The 23,517-nt window shown below is 38.2% G+C and overlaps 1 protein-coding gene across 3 annotated transcripts in view; it reads left to right on the top strand.

The window, feature by feature from the left end:
- The window catches only part of RABGAP1L (RAB GTPase activating protein 1 like), a 239,136-nt gene that overhangs the window by 120,256 nt on the left and 95,363 nt on the right, over window positions 1-23,517 (top strand). For all 3 annotated transcript variants that reach the window (XM_030454812.1, XM_030454811.1, XM_030454813.1), the window contains exons 14-17: window positions 9,039-9,152; window positions 17,574-17,648; window positions 21,365-21,490; window positions 22,811-22,954. In XM_030454812.1, the coding sequence (XP_030310672.1) occupies window positions 9,039-9,152; window positions 17,574-17,648; window positions 21,365-21,490; window positions 22,811-22,954 (459 nt within the window). The remainder of the gene's footprint in view (window positions 1-9,038; window positions 9,153-17,573; window positions 17,649-21,364; window positions 21,491-22,810; window positions 22,955-23,517) is intronic.

Below are 23,517 nucleotides of genomic sequence, written 5' to 3'. Positions count from 1 at the left end.
AGCAGGGCAGTGTTGTTTCACTCAGAATTAGTATAATTAAACACATTTATTTTTGGTTTGTCACAGAAAGTGTACACATAGACATGTGCCTGTAATGCTCTGAGAATGAAAGGATTCAGTAAGAGATTGTTGTGAAGCAACAATACTATCTGTAAAGTTGGATAACCTTCCCATAAGAGTAAAAATAAGTGGAATAACTAAATTTAATGATTAAATAAGAGATGGACACAGGCTCCCATAGTTTCTCCCAAGGACAGTGAACATCTAAGATTCCCTGAAATCTTCTTATTCCTGTACAGTGCCTGTATAAATGTTCAGGTTCACTAAAAAGTAGGGTTTGAAACCAACCTTAACGTTTGAAACCAAGTTATTATTTTTGTGCACTGTGCTGTCTTTGCACTCTTTGGTCTGCATTGTTATGCCCCATTTATAACCAACTAAATAATTTCTAATGTCAGTACTACATTGATCTGAATCTTTGGAGGCAGGGAATCTAAAAGTGAATTTCAGGTTTCAAACTCCAGGAGTAAATTTGTTTTGCTCAATAATGAGAGAGGCAACATGAACTGCTTAACATGCTAGATTCCAGCCCCCTGAAAATTGAAATTGTGCACATAGGGAGCTTCTTCTAAACTTAAAACATTTTTACTGTGAAGGTAACCAAGCACTGGCACAGGTTGCCCAGGGAGATTTTGGAGTCTTTATCCTTAGAGTCATTCAAAAGCCATCCAGACATGGTCCTGGGCAACTTCTAGGTAGCCCTACCTGAGCAGACAAGTGGGACTAAGTGGCCACCAGAGCTCCCTGCTCACCTCAAATATTTGTGATTCTCTTCCTTCCAGTATTTGTCATCAATAGTTCATCTAAAATTGCATTAAAGACTTCTAGTAATAAGCTCAGATATTGACAACTGAATTATGAGCCCAGGCAGCATCTTCTTAAAACTACTTCTAGCAATATGTAGTACTGTTAGATGGGGAAAACCCCTTTATGCTGCATCCCACTCGTGCTCCTCCCCAAACCCTGCCCTGTAAATGGGAGAAGATTTAAGGAAAGGGTTAAAGGGGATCTGTAGTCTCCCTGTATCAGCATCTCTAAATTGCTTATTTCTCCAATTCATCTTGTAACAACTTGGCAGAGCTGCATTGGCAGTACATGCCACCTATAGGAGCAGTGGTTGCTCAGCAGAGACCTGGGTGACTGCAGCTTCAGCAGCTGTCTTCAGCATCTCATACACTCTGAAGGATACAGCAAGGGAAATGTACATCAAGTGTTGTCCCAATTGAAGATCATTTTCATAGATTTATTTAAAAAAACAGCAACAAAACAGAATAAAACCTTATAGAATCATAGAATTAGCCGGGTTGGAAGGGACCTCAGAGATCATCTAGTCCAACCCTTGACCCACCGGAGCAGTTGCTAGACCATGGCACTGAGTGCCACATCCAGTCTTTTTTTAAATGTCTCCAGGGACGGAGAATCTACCACCTCCCCGGGCAGTCCATTCCATAGCCTAATCACCCTCTCCGTGAAGAAATTCTTTCTAATATCTAACCTAAACCCCCCCTGGCACAACTTAAGACTGTGTCCTCTTGTCTTGTTGAAGGTTGTCTGTGAAAAGAGTCCAGTTCCCACCTTGCTTATCATCAATGCTATACAAGCCTCATATAATAGGCTTGTATATCCTTCTAGCACAATGTTGAAGCATTTCCATAATTACTTCTATGTTAGGTATAAAACTTTTTGACACATTATTTTCCAATATTATCACTCTAGATTTACCAGTGAAGGACTTGATGCTCAGAAATAATACACACTGTTCAGTATACCCACAACTGTATTAGGTTCTGAGAGAGGCAGGAATGCAAGCCAGGTCGTTTTGTTTCTCTCCCTTACCCTGTCTGGTTAGACTTCATCTTCTGTTTCCTGAGGCTGGAGTAAAGTCTTTAATATCTTGTGAAAAAGGGATTTTGGTGCTATATGTTCCCAAAGAGCTGGAGTCTTTTGACTGGTAGCCTGATGTCAGTGCTGAGTGATACCAAGGGTTGTCAAGCCTACAAACCCAACCAGATTTGGGGTTTCTTACTTAAAGAATAGAGAAGATTGTCTGTAATGGGCTTGTTGATTTTAGTAATTCTGGAAGATAACTGGTTCATAAAAGTACATACCTCCAGTTAGCAGCTTGCCTTTACTGTAAAGAAAATGTAAAGGCTGTGTTGTGACAGTAAGTATTAAAATGAAAGCATCCAGCATATCAAATCCCTGGAGGGAGGCTGTGGAGTCTCCTTCCCTGGACATGTCCCATCAGAGCCCACCTGGACATGTTCCTATGTGACCTACACTAAGTGACCCTGCTCTGTTAGGGGGCTTGGACTTGATGATCTTTTGAGGTCCCTTCCAACCCCTAACATTCTGTGATTCTGTGATATAGAAAAAAAGAAACTAGACCCCATCTGTTAGTGTACAGAGTGAGCTTTCCAGGTAAGTGTTTAGAAGTTTCTCTTGATTCCCAGCATACCATGCCAGTGGCAAAAAATTTAGCTTGGTACATTCAGAGGTTGATCTCTTGCCCAGCAGCACAAACAGCATTTTTCTTTATAACATCTTTCAGAAAGGATGTGGCAGCTTAAGGAGGATAAATTATGTATCAGGAGCGTAGAAAGGAAGGGAGGGTTTACAGAATAGGAGAGGGAGAAGGAAAACAAAACAGAAAGTGAATAAAGGTCATGGATATTCTTTGTTTTTCAGAGCAAAAGAGTGAACACAGAATTGATTATTTTGTGTCTGATCTAGTTTTGCAGTGAGTTTTTAGAGAAAAATGTCATCTGGTCTGCTGCTGATTGATGGCTCAACCATGTGAAGACCTGAGTTGTTTCTTCCTTTCCTCTGTGGCTGTTATAGTATCACCTTTTTTGTAGCTTCATACAGAAGAATATTTAGATATCTGTATTAGTCTAGTGCTCTTTTTATCTTTTATGCAGCCTTTAAGAATCTTGTGATTCTGTTTGGTCCAATCTCCACCGTCCAGCACAGTAACTGAAAATTGTCAGCAGCATGGGGGTTACAAACCTTGTGCTGGGCAGTTGGTGTCTTCATCAGGTCTCCTCCTCCTCCCAGGTAGTTTTAAGATTGATTTAAGTGTTGAAAGAAATACAGTGAGAGCTTTTCAATCATTTCCCATTTCCTTTTCATCCATGTGGATGATGGTATAAATAATGGAATAGATGGAAAAGCTCATGCAGAGCTCATGACCAATCCAGTCCCATTGGTACTGTATCTAAAAGGATTAGGGGCCCACAAGCTTTTTAACAAAAAAGCTGTTATTTAGGAGGAATTGGTAATTTTTTAGTGTTCCTGATCTCAAGGGCATACTGTAGATGCTTTTCTGAGGAGCTTGTCCTGGGGATTTCTCAAAAAAAGCTGTCCACCACCTTGTCAAATACAGTTTGAGAAGAATGGGAGATAATTTCATAAAAGATGGTGTCTGCTTCCTGGGGCAGAGCTGTATCAGTAATCCAGAATATGCTGAGGAGAGAAGGGAGGCTCTTAAAGTAAATTTAGATCCAGGCTTGACCTGCCAGAATCCCAGGACTGCTCAGAATCAAACTATTGATCTAGTGCCATGTTCAATAGGACTTCTGGTCCTTTCTTAATGTGAAATCAGTTTTGCCCAAGCAGCAATAAATCCAGCTGTTAGTGAGCCAGTATTTCCAAAGTTCAGTTGACCAGCTTGTTTACTGAACTAACCTAAATGTTGTATTAATTTAAAATACTTTTTATGTAACTGTTAAAAAAAAAAAAAGTCTCTAAAGAATATTCCCCTGCTTTTTCCTCAGTTTCTGTTTCTCTGTTAATTAGTACTCTTTGAGCACTGTAGGCTCTCAGCTGAATACAAGCTGATGATGACTAAAAGCAAATCTATTTTTAGGAAAGAGCTGAACTACAAGGTATATGTTACAAAAATCCTACAGAAGAACTGAGCATAAGCCAAGCATCTTTTAGTCAGTATCTTTAAAAGGAATAGCTATCAATTTTTTAGCTATCACATGGTAGGGAACCTGAGATTTTCTTGGACTGTGCATTGCATTTGGAGGGCTATAATGCATATAGAAAGTGATGAGAAGGGTTGATGCTGTCTGTTGGCACAATGTGATGTCAGGTTTCACTGAAAGCATGAATTTGGAAGGTCTCATTAATAACAAGGGGCTATTTGTGAGTGTGTTTTAGGGAATTTAAAATTGTTATTCACATTTCTTTAAGGAATAAAATAAGTAAGAGGCAAAAAATCTGTTCCTTCAGTGAAATGCTTATTGTACTGAAACAGTGTCCTAGTGCCTGATAATGTGCAAGTCAGTATTTAAATTCATAGTTTTTCAGTATTAAGAGACATGGATTTATTGAGGATATCTCCAGCACCTGGAAATGATACATCTCTGGCTAAATGCAAGTGATGAAAACCTGCAGCAGCCTTGGGATTTTTACTTTCCATACAACATGTGCAAAAATGTCAGTATGTAATCCTGAAGGATCATGACACACCAGATTTCCATGGCATGCACATTTTAGATGTTAAAAGCCAATTTTGAATTTTTTTTTCTTCCTTAATTGCCTTGGTACTCTGGATTCTGGTTATTTTTAGGTAGTGAAGAGATGAAGCATGGATAGGACAAACTGATGCAAAATCAGCTGTTTCAGCCTCACCAGAGATGTTGTCCTTTTAAATGGGTCCAGTCAGGTCAACTATTGAGTCTCCAGCACACACAAACCATGCTCTTTTAATCTGTAAATATATGTGATGAAACCAAAGGTGAAGGAGTTTAAGATAAGAGATAAGCTTTTGGAAGTTAAGTACAATATGAAAAATGCCTGCTCACATGCAGGATGATTTTATTTTTTTTTCATCACTCATAGTTCTCTGGTTTTGGGCTGTCTTTTCCCAAGGTTCTCTGTCTTGTGTACAGAAGGAACAGTAGTTATCTAATGAACAGAGGGTTGTTAGGTTTTATTTTTTATTCCCACCTTATTGTTTTTCATTGTGCAACCCTGCACCTTACTCTATACTGTTGAGATTTGAGGGTTTGAGGATGAAGTTATTATTTGCCTCTTTGGCATTTCTCTAAGTATCATCACTACAGGAATTGAGTGCTTCAGATGTTAATTGATTTTCATAACACCCTACTGAGAGGGGGAATTATTATTAACCAGGGAAATGGAGCACAAGGAGATTGCGGTCAGAGGAACTGCTCAGTGGGAATGAAAGCTCTGAGATGTCCCTGATCCTGTTTGGGGGTTTGGGGTTTTTTTGGTTTTTTTTTTTTTTTAAGTGTTCACATAAAACTCTTGAATTTCTTTAATGACAACTGTCAGTAATTCTGCATTTCTCCATCTTGAGTCAACAGCTTTAATAGAGGCAGCTATCAAGTAAGGAAAACTCAGGTGACTGCTCATGGAATTTTTTGTGTAAGTTTCATGTAAGAAACTGAGTCTTGACACAGCACTGAGATATATGACCCAAGAGATTTTTCTTGATTATATTCTTCTGGCTCATACTATACTTACCCTTCAGTTCTTGTAGCAAAGGACACAAGGTTTCACCTACAGAAGTCCCTTCAGTTGTAATTCATCACCAGAATGGGTGCACTTAGGACCACAGATGGGCAGAGGGTCTTTCTGGAGTGTCTGTGCAATGTTCTAATTAAAAGAATAATTACTGGTCTGTGCATAGATTGCCCTCTATTTCTTAATTTCGAGTTCCTATGAACACTTAACTTTCTTTTAACTGTTATTTATTATAAACATTTTTCTGTTCTCTTAGTTACCTCTGTCTCAGTGTCTCTTCTGGCATCAGAGCCACGTTCAGCAGCATCTCAGTAGCATGAAGTGGCAGCAGTGCCAAGGGAATCAGTATCCCAGTTCAGTTGTCTCACAGTTGCAGAAGTTCAGCTGTTTTAACAGTGAGACAACTCCAAGTAAAAGAGCTTGTTCAGTAGGATGGCAGCTGTCATAGAGTTGACATATGAAGATAATTCTTATTCTCAGTAGAATATTGTTTCTCTGAGTTGGCAGCACAGAAATCATTATCAGAAGTGAGAAAGATCATTAAAACTGAGTGCTTTGATAGCCATGTCACTGTTTTTCACAAGAACTTAACTAATCATGACTTTCAGAAGAATAAAAGTCCTCTAAAAAGCTGAATTAAGGTAATAGTAAATTCATCTGCTGTGGTATTCCTGACAACAGTGCTCTCAACAAATTTTACCTGGAAAAGCATGGAAACTTAAAAAATTAATTTAAGAATTAATTCTACACTGATCTTCATTCAAGACTAATTTCTTATTTCTCTTAGATTATGGGGTTATCATATTTCAGATGCATATTGTTTTTTAGAATGAATTAATTCTCCTGTTTTTCAACTTAAATTTTATTTTTGGTCCATTTAGTTTTCAGTTAGTTTGTTAGAACTCTGCTTTTAATTCTGCTGGATGAAGACTCTGCTTCAGGCTCCTTTCAAGGCAGTAAAAGTTAATTGTCATTTGGGCCTTTACACCAGTGTTTTTTGTCCTACCTTGGACATCAACCCTGTCAACTTCTATGTTGGAATCTCAGTTCAGGAAACACCAGAAGTAGAGGGAAGTCAAATTTAATCTCCCTGCTTGACAGGAAAGCCACGGATGTGCTGGGTTTGGTGGCTTTCCCATAACTTTCTCTCAAATGCCTGAGTCTTTTCAAATTTCTGCCAAGGAGCTAAAATAACAGGGTTTTAGGATGGACTTGGTAACTACACTGTACTGGGAGATCTTTAATGATGTTTAAGGCTTTTCCTCACAATGTGACTGAATTGTCAGATCAGTCTGGGAGGAAGACTGTAATTATGGTCCCTCTCTAGCATTTGAAAGCCATGTAAATTAAAATGCTCATTAAAGAAGTATGATTAGACAACTGTTTATTATTAAATTATTATTATTATTATTATTATTTGGTTTTTTGCATGCAATTTAGACTGTGGGGGGTAAGTTTTGGTCTCAAATAGTTGCCTAATGCTTTCATATCCTGGAAAACATGATGGTAAACTGGGAAAAGCACAGAAGTGTGTTTATTTTCTCCAGGAGTACTGGTTAGCATAATAAAAACATCATCTCTTTTTGGAAGCTTTCCTTTTCTTAGCACACAACAGTATGCCTGGAATGTTACAAACTACAGATTGTGTTATTGTGTTGTACTGAAGGTGTTATTGTCAAGCAAACAGCAACAGTTGAGATAATGGAAAATTAGGACTTTGTGAATGGATAAATTAATGATGGCAAAGATTCAGAGAAGCTGTGTACTTCAGGGAGAGGTTTGGGAGAGAAGCAAGAGGAGGACTTTGTTTCCAAGAACTGGAAGATTATGCTGAATGCTCAGAGAGATGCAGAGAAAAGATGAAGACAATTTAATCTGGTTGAGAGAATCAAAAGAAATGAGAAGGCAGGTGACAACAGAGGGAATTAAAATTATAAAAAAACAACCCACGATTATTTTATTTTTTTTATCCTACCTCTGATACTCGAATTCTGTTAGAAAATATTTAAAGTGGTGTTCACACTTGTGACAAATGCTATATTCTCAGCTGCTGCCATTGAAGTGAAGGGAGAAATGCTGGTGTGGATTTCCATCTTAGAGGTAATGCAGAATATCCCAGGGTGATGTCTTTGTGTAAATTGGTTCTGGTGGAGCCCAAAGGAAACTGCTTGGGAACTGCTGTGGACTTCTGGCTAAGTCTCCCCAGGCAGCTGCACTATCACACAGCTTCAGAGGCTTTATGGAATTAAGGAACCACCTACATCTGCTGGTTGATGACCAAAGCAGGTGTAAAGAAGCTCTTTTATGCAAGGTCCTGGATTATGAACTGCAATCTAGGGGTTTAGAAGCTGCTCTATAAGAGATATATTTTGTTGTCAAGGTAGAAGTATTGAAAAACAATTTCTTTTCCAAGATGCATATGAGGATTCTGATGGCTTCACCTTTAGGATTACAGAGGTAACAGGGAAAATCACTGATATTTATCAGCCTAGAGGTACCATCTTACACTGAGGGTAGCTGGAATGTGAAGGTAATTGATTAACTGTTAACAATTAACTGTTGTAGGTCCAACTTCAGCATTTTGAGGCCACTTTCTGATACACACATTGGTATTTCTTAGGTCTGACAGCAACAATTTCCATCTTTTTATGTAAATGCAATATTGTAAGCAATTGCTAGGTGTGTCTAGGGAACAGCTCAGTATGTGGGCACTGGGTGTAATTTTAGCTCTCTTTGGATATGCAGATCCTCAACATGGAGCCTGCAGAGATTATGCAGCACATCCAGCAGACTTGTAGCCTTCTGCAGCAGCAGCTGCTTGCCAGGCAAGATGATCTTTGGGTTTCTAAAATGGCATCTGACCCCAGTGCCTGGGCACCTAAACTCATCCCTAGTTGCTAGTCAGTGTAAAATGGAATTGAACTGGAAACGTGTGGGATTGATTTGACCTTTTAAAGACCAGATAATGGTAAAATTTACACATTCCTAAGTGATGCTTAGGCATTTAGTGATGCCTAAATACATGCTTAGATGTATTTATTATTGTAAATAAATACAATTCATATGATTTGTTTTATGGTGGAATGATACAGATTTATAACAATAACTCTTGAACTTGGAAGAGAAACGCAGTCTAAATTTCTTTTATTTTTTTCACTTCTAAAGGAATAGAGAAAGCATAGGCTTTGTGGTAAAATGCACCTGTGATTAAATAACTAGTAATTTTCCTGTGAGTTTTAAAGCTGAACTGTATGCCTGAAGGACAGAAAACATGCCACATTGCTCCTGTGAACCTGTCAAATTATTACTGCATTATTCCTAGAGAATTTTTGGTTTCTTCTCAAAGCATTTTTGGAACATGAGTCAGTAAAGCAGTTACCTAAAGTATCCATGTTGACTGCACCTAGACTATTATATTCTGTTATGTTTAATTTCACTGTTACCAGGCTAATACTTTGGGATTTTTCTCTTTTTTACAGGATTCTGCTCAAGAGAGTGTCATTACACGAGATATTCACCGTACATTTCCAGCACATGAGTATTTCAAAGATACAGAAGGAGATGGTCAGGAATCTCTATACAAAATCTGTAAGGTATGGCCAGCACTCTGCATTTTAAAATGTATTCCATATTTTATTAGGAATGTATTTTGTCCTGTTCTAACCCAAGTCACTGATTAATAAGATTTTAAAGCTTTATTTAGATTATGTATGGAGGGTGTAGTGCTGGATATCCTGAAGTACTTTTTCTTACAGGCTTGCATTTTGTATATTTTAAGATGTATATGAGAAGAGCAAGGCTGAAGCCAGCTTTACAAATGGGCACTTGGATATCATAGATCCAGTTCAGTAGAACTGGTGTGGTAGAACTTCTTTTGCTTGGCTAGGACAGAGGTTTGCAGAGCAAAACAAGCTCTTCAGCAAGCTTAAGGCAGAATGTCTCTAATAATTATGTAGTGAACAAGGTGCTGAGCTTTCCACGAGCAATGCGTGTGTATAGTTTTCACTCATAGCTCTCAGACTGATCAAAAATAATCTAATTTTTTCCAGTTTTCACATGACAAAGTTGAGCTACTAAATGAACAGATTTGTCCAGCTTCTAGAGGCTTCTGTTGCTCCAATGGTATCCAGAAGGTTCAATATTTTGGGTAGACAGGGAGTTCTTCTGCCTCTCAGTTGTACCTTTTACATAAGGCAATTTATGAGGATTACAAAGATACAGTGAAGATGTGCAGAGAGAAAATTAGGCCCAACTGGAGCTAAACTTGGCCACTGTGGTGAAAAATAACAATAAATGTTTCTATAAATATATCAACAAGAGGAGAGCTAGGGAGAAACCTGATCACTCTTTACAAATCCCTGAAAGGAATTTGTAATCAGGGTGGGGTTGGTCTCTTCTGCCTGGTGACAGATGAGAGGACAAGGGGAAATGGCTTCAAGTGGCATCAGGGGAGATTTAGGTTGGATATCAGGAGAAACTTCTTTGCAGAAAGGGTTGTTAAGCACTGGGACAGACTCCCCAGGGAGGTGATTGAGTCTCCATCCCTGAATTTGTTTAAAAATCACGTGGATGTCATGTGTTGGGGACATGGTTTACTGGTAGGTCATTGGGAAGAGGGCAGTAGGGTTAGGACAAGGCTGGGCTTGATGATCTTGAAGGTGTTTTCCAGCCTGAGCAATTCTATGACTTTGTTGTGTTCTGGCAGGCAGGTGTTTTTTTTTAACATGTAGAATAAATTATTACCATTTTCACTTTCTTTCTGTTTTCTTGTTGCTCTGTTTCCACCTTCAGTTGGTGAATAGACAGATGATGGAGTCATCATAACAAGAAGAAGGCAGGGTGATTTGTTTGGGGTGTAAGGATATATATTCCTGTTCTCCAGATAAAGTTTGTGGTGGTACAGTAATTTGGATGGCTGTTAAATATAGCTGCTGTGTATTGAAGCTAATTGCAATGAGTAATTCTCATGAAAAAAAAGGAAAAAAAAAGTAAAAAATAAAGGAGCAGGGAGAAAGAAACCAATTATATTGATTACTCACTCATCTTGGAGGGCTCCAGAGGGCTCCTAGAAAACTATTCCTGTGCCAGTCTTTGAACAGAACAAGTAGGACAATGCAAATAATTGAGGACCTGTCAGTTTGATATCAGTTAAGTGAAAAATTATGGAATAGCATTCAGATTATCAAGAACTGAATGTGAGAAGTATATGGTAATGAATGCGTATGAGTTTACTGAAAATAGATCCTGACAAGCTAATAAAAAAAAAAATACAGGTTTCATTGGTGACTTTAATTTTCTCAAAATTCTGTAGATCATGGAGTTGCTGCTTTATATTACCAGAATAACTTTTAACAGAGGTGCTGTGCACTCATGCCCTGTTTCTAATATGAAAGGAAGGTATTTGAAGAATGGGTTTACAGAATAAGGCTAGAAAAGGTCTGTCTTCAAGTGGGAGTGTAAAAAGCTGAAGAGCATTTTCTTCATTCCCCACTGAAACGAGAGATGATCTGAGCTATCAGATAAAAAGGAAAACCATTAAAAGCTCAGTGCCTCATTTTAACAGGTCTGTCAGTTTTAGTTCCATTTCTTAATCTCTCCTTCAGAACAGCAGGAAATCAGGAAAGATGGAAACTTTTTCAGTTGCAGAACATTTCTGTGACAAAGTACCTAAAAATAAACTTTTAAGACTGACAGTGGTGATAAGAAATGGAGAGAGTTCCAGATTCTGAGACTGGAGATTTCATTTGAGGGTATCACATGTGTGAAATTTGCACAGAGCAAACATCTTTGGGAAAATAGTTCTGTTTCTTGCTCACTTTCTGATTAAATACTACGGGAATTCTAGATCTATTTAGAAAGCTCTCTCTCTATACATATTCTGCATAACAAAATAGTACTTTCGACCTACTTCCATATGTGCATATGTAGCTCACAGCTCCATGCTCCAGGGATTCAGAGCACTTGGCAGAAATAGTTCTCTCAACTGTTTGGAGCTTAGGCAGTGCAAAATTCAACGTGAGATGTGTTTTCTCTGATTTTCTGGTGAAATTAACTCTTATCTGAAAAACAGCCACTGTGACTTTAGTGAGAGAAAGGGAGTATGTGGCAGGGAGATCAATCAGTTTAGCTGATTGGGTAAACTGGAAAAATAGACATAACACTTTCCTGGGTTTTTTGACAGTGGTTGAATTACTTCTCATAGATTCAAAGTTGGGGTTAATTTTTCAGAAAACTGAGGCAGGAGGGCAGGATATGGATAATTTGTGTCATCATATATTTGGTTATGAAATATCTCCTTGGTTCATGTAACTAATGATAACTGGTTTACTGTGAAGGGTGACACTTCAGTTGTCATTCCAATGTCTGCCTGTGTATTGGTACCCACATGAATAGAGGAAATAATGAATTGTTTTTCTGGCAAAGCTTGCAGTGGATGGGGTCCAGTACATTATTTTTTTTTTTTGCTTGCTTTGCTGTATAATTGAAATGTGAAAATGTCTTTGAGTTACTCTTCTCTGACCAGTTTCTTCTATACCTTGGTAAACTGCAAATGATGGATTACTCTTGGGCTGGATTACTCTTGGAGCAGCTTTTCAGCATGGCTGCTTAGTGCTGCCCTGTAAGCTGATTGTCTTTCATCCTTTTTTTTTACATTTTCATTTCCATTTGATTGCAACATAATTTTTTTTTCAGATGATCACCTCTTCTAAGCATACCTTTATTTTTTTCACATTTTTCAATCTTTACTATCTCCTCAGATTTACAAATGCATCATTTCATCATTAGTGCCTTTTGGCTTAATTATTAGTCTCCTTCCAATAGGACTCTATTTGCCAATTTTAGAATGAACACAGGATTAGAAGCAGAATAAGTTAAGAATTACTTTTCATCTATTTTTAGTTGTCTGTTTTCTTGCTCTTGGGCTGAAGAGCAATTTTAATAAATATTGTTGTCTTATTTCAGGCAAAGGTTTTGTAATGTTAACTTTGTCTTTATATATTAATAAGATTCCTTCCCCGTGCATCAGTGCTCAGCAAGGCAGCAGTAGCACTGTTCCTGCATATGGGGTTTCTGCTGAGACTGTACTAGTGAAAAGGTCAGGGTTGTGAATCTTGAACACTGGAAAGAGAATAAAGGCTTTGGTATGTTTGGAAGCCTGCCTGAATAAATGTGAAGACTTCTTCATTCTCTCAGCCCTTACAGCTCTGGAGAGGAGGTATATATTGAATAACATACACATGCCTCTCCCCTATGCTCAGTAACTCATTGCTAAAAATACAGTTTTCATTTCAGGCAGAAATTCCTTGTATAATGTGACACATCCTAAGAGCTTCAGTCGTAGAAATACTTTCACACTTTATAATAAATTCAGGTATGGAGTTTTAAATCATGCTATAGCTAAAATGATTCTGCTGCCAATTATGTCATAAAATACCTTGTTGCTTGAGAAATCTCCACCCAAGTAGGGATGTTTCCTTGAGTAAGTCTGGTTTTCAGACACCATGTAAGTCTTTTAACTCTACTAAAAAAGACTTCAGTGCAGAGCTACGTCAATATCAAACACTGAGTAGATTCCCTAGATAATTTCTGTCACTCTGGTAGTGACACAGAGGTAAGGATATGACAGCAAATGAGGCTTGCAAATCAGGCTTTCAATTCTGCCCCCAGACACCTTGCATTCGATTCCTGTTAGGTTTTCCTGGGACACAGGTGCTGGATGTCTTGTGTGGCTGTTAACAAGTGTTGTGCCAGTGTGCCTGTCACTTGTGTGAATGTTTCCTGTGCAAGGAAAACTGTTCACTGACAAGGCAGATACCAGTATTGCAGGTGAGGGATTGAGATCTGCAAACCCTCTGCTCGTGCCTTCCCCCTGCAGTGCCCTGAAGTGTGTGTGAGGGAATGAAAACTCTGGAAATTAAGTTTTTTTTTATGATGCAGACACTAGAGAAGTATTTTTCTTGAGTTGTCTAGTTTCTCATGTAATTGTATTGTTTAGTCTCTGCTGCCATTGAATTAATATGGTAAAGGCAAACTGGCAATGTGATTGTAAGCTGATATTTGCTAGTTAGTTTCTTGCATTTTGTTTTAATTACATTTGAACCATCACTAAATGTAAACACTCATTTTCATGCTGAGGAGGATACAAATGCTGAAAACTATTCCATTCTGAAAGTTGAGGCATACTCTCAACTCTTGCTTTATTAAAGCTGCTGGGACTCATCTACAGTACTTGAAGAAATTCCAGATCTAAGGTTTTAAATTCAAGTCAGCAACCTTTCTGTTCATCTTTCAAATTCTCCTTGCTTGGAATTTTTCTGCTTACAGAAGATTCAGATCTTGAGAGATTTTCCTCCATTAATTATTTTAGTGGAGAATTTCTGTCCATCTCTGGATTCTCTGTTTCCCTTCACAACATTCAGTGAGTTCTCAGTTGACTTTATTTAAGAAGACTTTGTTCCTTACAAAGTATTTACTTTCTGATGATTTTGGACCAGTAACTTCAGAGCAGTTATTTTCAGAAGACAGATAACTATGAAAAATGAATCAAAGTAGGCTTCAAGTCAGAATCTTCATTAAGTCCCATTTATGAGACAGAGAATATTTAAAATCTCAGTTTACTGCAGTTTTGTCACTGGAGAGTTCCCAAGAGCTGAAGAAAATAATAACTTAAAGGCTTCAGAATTGTTTTAAGTTCTCATGGGAAAATCCCATTCCCTTGAAATTACAAAGTTACAATGACAGAAGTGACAAGAGGTGATTCTGGATTTTTCATTGGTTTTGCATTTCGTGTGGAAAGACAAAGTTAATGCTGCTCAGACCTTTGAAAGGCTAAATCTTCAATAATTTATCTTATAACTTTTATTAATGACACAATATTATGATGGCATCTCTAGGCAGCATCCTTATTTTTTAGTTTATTTTGGTTAATTACATCATAATTCAGGAATCTCAAGTCCTGTTGATTACTTAAAACTGAAAAAGTGTAATGGGAAATGTAATATACATAAAGCTTCAAAAATGTCTCTGCTTTGGGCAAATACAATGAGATCGTGTAGAGTTTAGAGACTTAATTAAAAATAAATCTTTCCTTGCCAGGATTATGATGCTTTGACTGAACAGCAGAAATCTAAGTTTAATCTAATTCTCATGCAAAACTGAAGCTGTATCTCAGTATCTGATAAGATCTGCTTGTGAAGCTCAGACTGTGGGGAATGATCTGTTGGAAATTATTGTCAAAAAGCAAGCACATCAGGCAGTTAATGTATATTTTCAGAGTTGTTTGATTCAGAGATTTGTTAATAAGACATCCTTTTAGTAGGGCCCTCAGACATTTTTCTCCTATATAACCTACGTATACCTGTGTCTACTACTTAATTAGAATTTTTTTTTTTAACAAAATTGTCCAGTACTTCTTGTAGTTCTGCAGATTACCTCTTTGTACAAATGTTTCAAATTTGTCATCTATTCTTCTGATATATTCAGCCATTTAATAGTTTACCAATTTACTTCCCCTCTCCCCAGCTCTTTGAGTGAACACTGTCTGTTCGTAATAACCTTTTAGTATTTAATTCCCATTAATTTATCGTCTATTCTGGTACTCGATTGGAGACAGATCCTTCAAAACAACCTGGGGGTGTTGGTCAACTGCTATTAGGAAGAATTGGAATGGGATGCCCAGGGAGGTTGTGGAGTCACTATCCCTGGAAGTATTTAAAAACCATGTAGATGAGGCCCTTCAGTACATGCTTTTCTGGGCATGGTGATACTGATATTGATAAATTTATATTTTTTTTATTTTATTGGAGGAGATGATGATGACAGTCATCACTGGTCTTAGAAGTATTTTCTAATCATGTCAGTTCTATGAAAATATTTGCATTTATGATAATACAGTTGGCTGGAAAGGAGTTACTTCTCTCTTTGAGTCACAAGTTGTCTTTACCTTTTGAAGAGTTAAGTTTAGCCACCTGTGAGACACAGTATGATACACCCAGGGGGTTTGGTTCCCAACTGTTTTGGGTCATTGCAGTGGGATTTTGGTGGCAAAGGGGACACACAGGGATGGCTCCTGTGAGAAGCTTCTGGAAGCTCCCCTGACTTCAGTTCCATCCCTGCATCTGGCCAAGACTGCGACAAAGGTAGATGGACCTCTGTGAGTAACGTATTCAAGAAGGGGGAAAAAAACTGCAAAAAGACCTGAAGGGCAGAGGAGAGGGGAAGGCGAGAGCAACGAAGAGAAGAGAAACCAAGGTTGGTGAGGAAGGATGGGGAGGAGGTGCCTGAGCAGAGATTTCCCCTCAGCCCATGGTGAGATGGCGGCTGTGCCCCTGCAGCCCATGGAGGAGCACGGGGGAGCAGTCCCTGAAGGACCCCAGTGAGGTAAATGTGGATTTGTAGCCCCTGAAGTGTCTCAGGTGGGGCAGAGGTGAAGCAGCAGCCTGTGCAGGATCTTGGAGAGGGTCAGATGTGGCTCTGCAGCCGTGTAGGACCCTGTGTCAGAGGAGGTGACTGTTCCTGCAGCAGCCGTGACTCTGTGGGCAGCCCGGGCTGGAGCAGTTCCTGAGGGACTGCACCTCACGGGAGGGACTCATGTCGGAGGGGTTCCTGAAGGACTCTCTGCCATGAGAGGGACCCCGCCTTGGAGCAGGGGAAGAATGTGAGGAGTCCTCCCCCTGAGGAGGAAGGAGCGGCAGAAACACCGTGTGGGGAACTGACCTTGAACCCCCCCCTGCCCGTCCCCTGTGCCCTGAGGGGGAGGCGGCAGTGAAGCGGGAAGGGCCCGGGAAGAAGGGAAGGGTAGAGAGAAGGTATTTAACACTGGGCTCTTATTTTCTTGTTCTCTTGTTCTGATAAATTGATTTTTTTTCCTTCCCCAAGTTGAGTCTGTGTTGTCTGTGCCATCACTGGGGAGTGAAAAATCTCCCAGTCCTTGTCTCAATTCACAATCCAATTTCTAGCTCCCCATCCCTCAGTGGGAGGTGAGTGAGCAGAGCCTGGTTGGTACCAGCTGGCCCCAAACTCTGACATTGGCTTTCACATACCTGACATTGGTTTTCTCATGGTCTCCCTGTGCTTCCATTCAATGCATTTGCAATCTCTGTTTCGTTCGAGACTTTAAAAAAGAAGATACACACATTGTTCTGGTTCAAAACATTATCATCTGTAAACAGTCTTGGAGGCAGTGTGGGGGCAAAGCAGAATTTCTGGTTCATTTGGATCTGTCCTTGTGCTGTTGTTTTCCCTGGGTGTAACTTTAGTACCTTGCTTATTGTCTCAGGATCTCTCTCCAGTGTCAGACCTGCTGCTGCTTATACTTGCTAAAGTTCCCTCAAATTCTTAGCATTCACTGACATCTCTTTAAAAGCAGAATCTGTTTTCTTGTCTCAGAAAAGTAAGGGGGAAGTAAATGTTGGTTATTTTATTTTTTTTTTAAAGAGTAAGAAAAAAGTAGTACATCAGTCATACCATAGGAAGTGACACTTGTTTGTTCTTAAGCATAACAAAGACATGAAAATACTGTTTCTGATAAGATTTTCAGGTTTGGAGTTTTTCTCAGAGGTTTTCTACCAACCAGCCTCAGTTCTTCTGCTTTCATGGTGTGAAATTTTTTTTTCCAAAACCAAGCACTCCCCAAAACACAAACTTTCCTGGTTTTATATTTTGCTTCTTATATTAACATTAGAGTTATATCATTACTGACCTCAGCAGAATTATCTTTAGGTGTGGGAAGATTGCACCTAACATTTCTCATGCTGTTTGAAAAAGAGAAATAAAAATTTACAAGTAGGGAATCTATGGAAAAGAAAAAGTGATGTCAATGTTTTTTTAAGTGCCCTGAAAGTTTATGCAAGAATGGTTACATTTTCGTTACCTTTATTATTCTAGCCTGAACAGTATGACATACCCTGAATAGCTCATTACTTATAACACAGTTTAGCAATGCCTGCCTGCATTGGGAATAAAATAAAATTGCCTGCATATAAAATACATGTTGACTTTTTTCTTTTTTCTAGGCATACTCTGTCTATGATGAAGACATTGGCTATTGCCAGGGGCAGTCTTTCCTTGCAGCTGTGCTCCTCCTTCATGTGAGTTAATTGTAAAATGAAAGCTTCCATATTTGAAACCAAAGCACCTTTAAAATCAGTAATACTGTAACATGCTATTTGACAGATATTTACTGTTGTTTATTTGTCTGTATTCATTTTCCCCTTGTTGCATTTTGGCAAATAGTGACTAATGGCTCCTATCTTCATGAATCTAGATTTCCTTTATCTAGGAGAAATCTATTAAACTCTCAGGCAGTTCTGTGTCAAAACCTGAAACTGATTTGTTACATATTAGTATTCTTTTAATTTAGTTGTCACATAGGTGAACTCCCTTTGTAGTTATGGGTAATTTCATTTTAGTAGATATTCTGATAGCTAACCAGAGCAGGCAGTCTCATTAATTTTCATTCAGTTTTTTTCTCCTAGGGACATTTTATAATATCTTTGGGGTGAAAGCTGATTTTTAACCTTGCTATTTTAGCCTGTAACCAAAACTGTACCAACTTTGATCTCTCCCTTCCCATATATACATGTGTGGGTATGTACAGAGATAGATGAATACACTGTTTTTGTGTTTGGAAGATGCTTTAATGCATCAGTGGAAAAGCAACAGATTCAAGTCATGTGGATACTGTAAAGAATATCTGAATAAACCTCATAAAAACCCAACAGCAGCTCTTACTCAGGCTCTTACCTGCTTTCTGTCAGGATTTAATTATTAATCATCATTGAAATACATTTCAGATTGTGGTTTTGAGTCAGCTACTGGTGGTATTTATGTTACACATACACTTCCTACAGCATCTAGAACTCAAGATTAATTTAAGTTGTAATTCCTGGAGAGATCTGTAGCTCCTTGAAGACTCAAGGAGCATAGTACATAGTGACAGTGTCATAGAGAGACTTTAGATTTTTAAAGAGTAAACCTGAATGAGTCACATTATTGCAGTCCCACATAGGCTGCAAATTAGCTTATCTAACAGTAATTTCACAATTAACTTTTTACTCAAAAAAGGTTTTTTAAATTTCTAGTGGAAGAATAAGCCATTTTCCATACTAGAGTTGTTTAGCAATGAGTGGGTGTCACATTTCTAACATTTGACTAATACTTCAGCTCCTCTCTCTTAGTCTGTCATTGTGATAGAGAATCACCTCTGCTTCTAGTGTGTCTGGAGTTCAGAGAAATTGCCCTGTACACAGGGAATACTAAATAGCAATTACACTCATTTTAATATGCCCTTTATAACATTTGCTTTCATAATAGGATATTAAACTGAAATGATCAGAAAAAGGGGGAAGTCTCAGTGAGCTCATGTAAGTTGGGAGCTTCCCAGGATGTCCTCAAACTGTTTTTTTTTTCAAATTCTTTAACCAATCTGTGTGCTGTGAATGCTTGTAAGACCCTCTCTAACTCTTTTATCTTTGCATGGATCTCTAGCCTCCTTCCTTACCCTTTTTTGGGGCAGGATATTTTTTCTCTTCAGTGTAGATATGTTTCAGGGATGGTTGAATAGCCTGAACCTCCATCCTGGCTTTTTGTGATTTTGCTGCTTTGATGAAATTCCCATCAAAGGTGAGCAGGTAACTTCTAATCACAGGGGGACAGTGTTGCCAACTCTAATCAGTTTACTGTAAGCCTCACAGTATTTCAATTTTTTTCCTGTTGTCTTTATCTCAGAATCATTGCTACATGAAAAAGTAAATTTTAATGTAAAGAAATGGTAAATTTTGTGATTCCAAACAAAAGATAACAAAGGCAAATATCTAAATGCTCAAACACCAGAATGAAAGTGCCAAAAATATGTTTTGCTTAAAGTAAGTAAGAATGAAAACTGGATTTATGATTTTTACAAATCCTTGGGGTTGGTAAGACTGGAGAACTTTCATACACTGAGAGTGAGGATTCTGTGTCCTCTGCCTGTAAATAACTTTGACCTAGAACTTACCTCACTTCCTTCTCCCTGTCTCTGGGGAGGATCAATTCTCAATGCACGTGTGTCTGATTTAGCATGCAGGGTAGGTATGCTTGTGCATGAATGTCTGTCATTTTATTAGAAGTGAAAACAAAGAAAAAGAAAAAAAAATTGCATTCATCCTATTATACAGAGCAGATTTGAGGCTTTTGCTCAGGATACAAAGATTTCTCCCCTTTACTTTGTCTGCATCTTTTATCTGCTGTCAGTGGGGATCATTCCATCCAGATAAAATAAAGATCAAGAGCTTTGAAATTCCTAAGAGCTTGTCCTAGGAAATCTAGTCTGGACAGGTAGCTTGTAGATGATCTGGCAGTTCTTTTTGCTAACTAGTTACTTTCATGTATATTATCTGAAAACTGAAATGAAAGTCTCTGTCTGTCCATGGCCCTGGGGACAGGCCATAGTCATAGGCCAAACCATAAAAGATGAAACCCTGGAGGTAAATATCAGGAGACTGAAATTCTCTTTGAAGAAAATACTGAGCTTTTATCTATTGCTGCTATTTGATGAGGGGCTGACAAGAGGCTGAACGAGTGAATATATTAAAAGGCCAAGAGTTGTCATTCCTGATAGTCCATAATTATTTTCATTTGTCACAATCTGGTGCCTGCAGAAGAAAGGTTGGTTTTGAATGTGATTGAAAACCTGATTCAGGGCCTGCAGTGATTCTGCTTGTGTCTACTATGTTACAGTGTTAAATGAGGGTATGGGGCATGGGGGGTAGATGCCTTACCAGGGGGAGTCTGATGACACAAGGCTTCCCACACCTTCAGCATTCAGTGGGCTCAGACCAGCAAGTGTAGCTTTACAGTGGCTCACACAGCTTGTCCTTTAGTGCTGCCTTCTAAAGTTCTTTTTGATGAGAAATTTTGGTCAATGTGAAATAGAGATTATGGAGAGAGAGGGGCTTCTGAAAAAGTCATGATGTTAATAGATGGGATTGTTCCCCCTGAGCTTTCAAGTAGGTTCTGAAGGCAAAGTTTGTTATTTGCTTATTCATCATGAGAAACCTAACTTCAGAGTGTTAGATGTCCTGGGGTTTGGATGAAAGTAGGTAAGCATTATTCTCACTAAGGGTTAGTTATACCTCAGTTCTCCTGAATTTTTTCCTTTTAACCAGTCTCTCTCAGTAGAAATCAGGCATGAATGATTGTCATTTTATTTCCTTTTCCTTTTTCCTTTTCCTTTTTCCTTTTTCCTTTTTCCTTTTTCCTTTTTCCTTTTTCCTTTTTCCTTTTTCCTTTTCCTTTTCCTTTTCCTTTTTCCTTTTCCTTTTCCTTTTTCCTTTTTCCTTTTTCCTTTTTCCTTTTCCTTTCCTTTTCCTTTTCCTTTTCCTTTTCCTTTTCCTTTTCCTTTTCCTTTTCCTTTCCTTTCCCTTTCCCTTTCCCTTTCCCTTTCCCTTTCCCTTTCCCTTTCCCTTTCCCTTTCCCTTTCCTTTCATTCTTTATTGTTGTTCTGTAGCTGGGAGCTGTGTACCTGTTGTTCTCACATTTATTCATCAGAATACTGATGACAGTTGTGCTGCTGTAGGGATGTGCACTTGCATTAACCTATGATATGATCCCACACTTCCTTCCAAAAAGGTCTTTCATCAAGGAGAGTATTTCCCTTGAGATTTAGTTGCTTAATTCTATATTCAGAGTACTTAGTGGAAAATTTTAATACATCCCTGGTTCTCTGGTTCTGAATCCATCATGTGTAAGGTATTTCAGTGTGTGTATTTGTGTAAGGAATCTCAGCTCAGTTTTTAAAATCATGTTTGTGTATTTTTCCAAACAGATGCCAGAGGAGCAGGCATTCTGTGTATTTGTGAAAATAATGTATGACTATGGCTTGAGGGACCTCTACAGAAATAACTTTGAAGATCTTCATTGCAAATTTTTCCAGCTGGAGAAGTTAATGCAGGTAGGGCTGGGGTTACAAATTCTTCTTTCATAAATGGAAACACTGACACCTATCCATAAGCTACTGGACAATAAAAACTCTTCTGCTTTTAGAGATGGGGCAGATCCAAAGCAGAGAAGTTTAATATCTGGATATGAACATTATAAGTCAGATTTATTTCTAATTTCTTTTGTCTTTCATAGAATAATCTTGCTGGTAATCTTTGTATCCAAGTAGGATAGTTAGCTGGGTTTTTTTCCTCTCTCTCTTTGCTTATTCTGTGATGTTGCATACAGAGAATGTCTCTGTTTTATTAAGGCCAAAACATCCCTTGGACTGCCACCATCAGTGTCCTCCTTTGGATGAATTATGTTGGTAGTTAAGAAGTCAGGCAAATCAGGACACCCTGATACTTATGAATCAAATATCAATAATTTTGTAGGTTTTGCTGTTCAATATGTTGCTCTTTTTTTTCCAGATGTAGTTATTTCATACTCAGAGCAATTTAACATAAACAGCCACAAGTTTTAAAAATTGATGTTCTGAGTAATTAAGAGTTTTTTACACTCCACTGAGCTTTCCACTATTAGCATAGTGAAAGCTGGCTGCTGGAGTCAGTTACCAAACAGTGTGTGTACCTCTCTGAGACACAATAAAACTGAACAAAACAGACCACAGTTAATTTAATGTTTTGGGGTTTTTTTCAGATGTCCAATTGTGCCCATTTCCTACTTGGTAGAGTAGATTTGCATACTAATGAATTTGATATTTAATTTCAGCATATGGTCTACTCTATATTTACATGTGATAACAAGGATTTTTACTTTATGAACTGAAAGCTAATATATCATCAGTGTACACCAGGATTATCAGTGGTTATTTTGTATTGCTTATATATGCTCCTAGTTGGAGAAATTGTCTGATGGAGCTGTGTTCTTTGTTGCTTTCAAGCTCTGCTAGTTGATCTTGTTCTCATGTCTGTTCACTTTTAAAGCAGAATCTTTTAGTAAGACACAGGATAGGAGTAACAAAAATTTACACTATATATGACAGATTTCACTAGCATTCTGCCTTTTGAGTGCTGAATAGTTTGTAATTTCTTAGTATAGTCTCAGTACATGATTTGATACCCTGACAGAATCCACAGTGGATATAATACTAAAAACTGTAACCATGGGCACTGAAATTTATGAAGATATGTATTTCCATTGCTCAAAAGAAGCCAGAATTTCAGTTTGTTGTGTTTTTCAGTGTTTAGCAACCTGGTTCTTACTGGCACTGTAGATGAAGAACTCAAATTAATGGGTTATACTGAAGCATTTCTTTTTTCCTTCACTCTAGGAGCAGTTACCTGACTTGTATAACCATTTCTTAGGCCTCAATTTGGAAGCTCATATGTATGCTTCCCAGTGGTTCCTCACTCTTTTTACTGCCAAGTTTCCACTCTGCATGGTCTTCCACATCATTGACTTACTGCTTTGTGAGGTAAGAAAAAACTTGAATCAGAAAACCCTTCCTCCACTCCACAAATTAATCTTCTGATGGTTTTTTTTTGTTGTTGCAGTTGTCATTTACTGTTTAATTTCAAAATGCATGTAAATAAATTATGTAGCAGCCATGGTTATATCAAAAAGATGATGTTCAGTGAAATGCTAGTTTGATTTTTGAATTGGAACTGTGGATTGCCTCATTCTTTTCCAAAGGATCTAATTAGGAATATCTGATGCACACATCTGTTCTTCATTTAAATTGTTAACTAATTTATTCAAGTTTCAGAATTCTAATTTCTTGAAGATACCTAGCAGTAAAAGCCTAGCAGCCTTTATAGGGAAAGCTCTCCAAATTTAATCAGAGTGCCCAAAGACAGGAAGAGTGTTGCATGTTGCTTTGCTGGCCAAACATTAAACAAATAGTGAGAACTGCCAGACAGCACAATGAGTGAAAATCTTTCCTGTTGCTGTTCAACCAACTCTTCCAACTCAGAAACACACAACTCCAGATACAAAATGGTATGTTTCTGTATTGTAGATATATCTGCAATTCCTTTA

This window comes from Calypte anna, chromosome 8 (assembly GCF_003957555.1).
Source record: "Calypte anna isolate BGI_N300 chromosome 8, bCalAnn1_v1.p, whole genome shotgun sequence".
NCBI classification, from domain to species: Eukaryota; Metazoa; Chordata; class Aves; order Apodiformes; family Trochilidae; genus Calypte; species Calypte anna.
The sequence above is the reverse complement of the archived record's forward strand: the minus strand, read 5'-3'. Positions and strand labels throughout refer to the sequence as shown.